Genomic DNA, 2,846 nt, shown 5'->3' on the forward strand with positions numbered 1-2,846 from the left:
TATAAATTAGCTCACCCCAGAACTAGTGCCTGACATTGAAAATGTTAGCCTTTACTCCTAGCTCCTCTGTAACCATGTCACTCAGTATCTATAGTATTACTAGAGGTCCCTTTTCGTTCTCTTATAGTAAGAAATTCAGTATACAGCATTAGACTTCCCTCAGCTTTGCTACTAATTCTTAAGTCATTTCTACTTGAGAAAAGTAAACAGTGCATCAACCAGTACCCCGTTCTAGTTTTGCCCCACATCTTGACATACTGTTCACCAGTGCTTTGGTATATACACCTATGTACATAGTAGCATTGTCTGAGATGCTTTAAGTAAGGGTAAAAACTAGAAGTATTTTTAAGTTACACCATTTTTCTGTGTGGCATTATAGCTATAAGTAATTTATACATTGTATAGCATAACCGATTCTTCAGTAGTTTTTTTTAAAACATCAGAACACAGAAAAATGGTAGGAAAAAGATCGATTTCTAAAATATTTAAAATGTAAACAGTGTAATTCAGACTATCAAAATTCTTTGAGAAACATCCATCTAAACCACCATAAGTGCTTTACTAACCATCCACCTGGACTGTAGATGAATTCACCATTAGAGTGGCTTTAATCAATACATAAACTTGTGCTTGTTTCACACAAGCGTGCAACTACTTTGGTGTGGGACAGAAAGTAGGTCAACCCACAGGACTGTGAAGAAAAAAACCATAGCCTGTGAAAAGGGAAGTTATACTCAATACCCAGGATATACTGCAAAGCGACAGGCATTTGAGATAAACAGGTAAGTGCGCTCAGAGGGTATATTGTCTTCAAAATTTGGAAAGTAATTTTAAGTATACACCATTTTAATTGGTATTTTTGGTCCCTAGTGGTTACCAGCTAGAAAGTCTCTCTGAATTACATTTCTTCTATAGCAAATATACGTCCTATGATGTAGTAGTATGCAAATAATTATTTTGTTTAACATCTGCTCTTGTTTATAAAAGAGATTTAAAGCTTAATTTGCCTGAACGTGATGTTGAAACATTGAATTAATTGGAACATGCAAATCCAAACTGCTGCTTGGAACACTGAGGTGTTCCTGTGCCAAAACCAGTGTCAGAAAGCTTAAAAAAAAAGATTTTAACAAAGGAAGAAAAAAAAAACAAAAACAAAAACAAAACCCCCCTCATCTTCTACTAGGTAGAACATAGGAAATCATGGAAGGGCTACCAAAAAGGCCAAGAGACTTGCCTTCTAATTGTGGCTTTCCCAATAGCAACAGCACACAACTGACACAGTTCACAGCTGCTGCAGTAAAACCAGTGGTCTGGCTTTTTCATTCCTTTTCTGCTTAGGAAGACTATGAACAGCAGCAAAGAAACTGAAGGTGTTTGTAGACTCAAGAACCAACCTGCATTATTCCGCCCACTTTTGGAAGGTTATCTTTGCAACCCTGAGGGCATAGAACATATATATGTGTGTACAGTACATAAAGCTTACACAGTATACAAACCGTTGGTACAGGCTCTCTCTCTCTTGCAAGGGAAGCTTCCCACGTACTAGTGGCAGCTAGGCCCAGCATTTCACACGTACAGGCTAACAACTTTCTTTGACCTAGAAATCATTCTGGTAAGTTCTGTTCCCTCTCTTGGGCCATTCCTCCTCCACCCATTTCAGCAGCACTTTCACAACATCAATTCTCTTATAAAATTTACAGAGATCAATCAGCTGCTCCACAGTCCGGTCACTATTCCGTAGCAAGAACTCCAGGGTGGGACTTTGAGGCTTCTGTTCAAGGAAACACAATTCATCATAAGTCATCCCCCACTTGCTTGCTAAATTTCTCCAGTTTTTCACTGTTGGGTGGCAGGGATCCAGCTTTAGCCTCACTGTGTACAACAAGTCCTCATCGTTGAGCATGTCGCTGATGGTCGGTGCACGGAATAAGCACAAGGAGCAGGTGCCATTCTCCTTGCAGGTTTTCTTGAGATCTGCAGTGAAAACCATTACATGGGGACAAGTTAGGATCTACTGCTGTGGTTTCACCGGGGACAAAAAATTAAAAGTACAAAGGGTTGAAGAGTATTATGTTCTGTGAATTGTTTCTGAAAAGTCAGAATAGTGACACGTAATGTCTTTCCTTATGAAGTACTCATGAAATTAACTTTCCAAGACTTCTCTCTCCACTATGCTCAGTGGCTATAACCAAAACGACAGTAATTTTGAAAGTACCATATTTATACTTTTACAGAAAAGGCATACAATTCAATCCAGTGTGTGAGTTGCAATATTCCCCTTTTTTGTTTTTGGGAACTACGTTGCTTCCTCGAATCTGCCATAACCCCTCCTTACATTGCCAACAGGATTATGTGTGCATCAAGTGCATCTTGTATATGTGTGTTGTACGACGAAGGAAAAGGTTTTGCACTTCTGAGCTGCCGCCTTCATAACAACATGATATAGTTGCACCAGGAGGTGCCTTTTTGAAGGCAGGGAGAATTTGGTATCTGCAAAGAGTATTAGATAATGGATGCAGCCTAGAAGCACTTTCTAAAGCTTCATCGCACCCTCCAGCCTCATTGTACAGCTTTAAAAAGGGAAGTAACTACTTAGGATGAAACTCTTTGAAAAAGAGACACTAGAATAAGAAAACCAATATTAAACAAAATATTTGATTAAAAACAACATCAGAAAACAGTGACACACAATTTACAAGTGTTGGATCAGTGCTGCTCTAAAAGACCTGAACTGTATATCTGGCAAAGGGCAAATCTGGTACTTAGTGCCACCTACTCATATAGACAATAGCATCTGTTAAGGTTGGGGGTTTTTTTTTGGGGGGTGGGGGGGGGGGGGGGGGGGT

General features: G+C 39.4%; 1 protein-coding gene across 1 annotated transcript in view; it reads right to left on the minus strand.

The window, feature by feature from the left end:
• Positions 1-1,354: 1,354 nt before the first annotated feature.
• Positions 1,355-2,846, minus strand: part of EDARADD (EDAR-associated death domain) — a 13,583-nt gene continuing 12,091 nt past the window's right edge. Inside the window, exon 6 of the mRNA XM_009706888.1 lies at positions 1,355-1,974. Coding sequence (XP_009705190.1) covers positions 1,598-1,974 — 377 coding nt within the window. The 3' untranslated portion in view covers positions 1,355-1,597. The remainder of the gene's footprint in view (positions 1,975-2,846) is intronic.

The sequence above is a fragment of the Cariama cristata genome, unplaced genomic scaffold, assembly GCF_000690535.1.
Source record: "Cariama cristata isolate BGI_N322 unplaced genomic scaffold, ASM69053v1 scaffold2679, whole genome shotgun sequence".
NCBI lineage: Eukaryota > Metazoa > Chordata > Aves > Cariamiformes > Cariamidae > Cariama > Cariama cristata.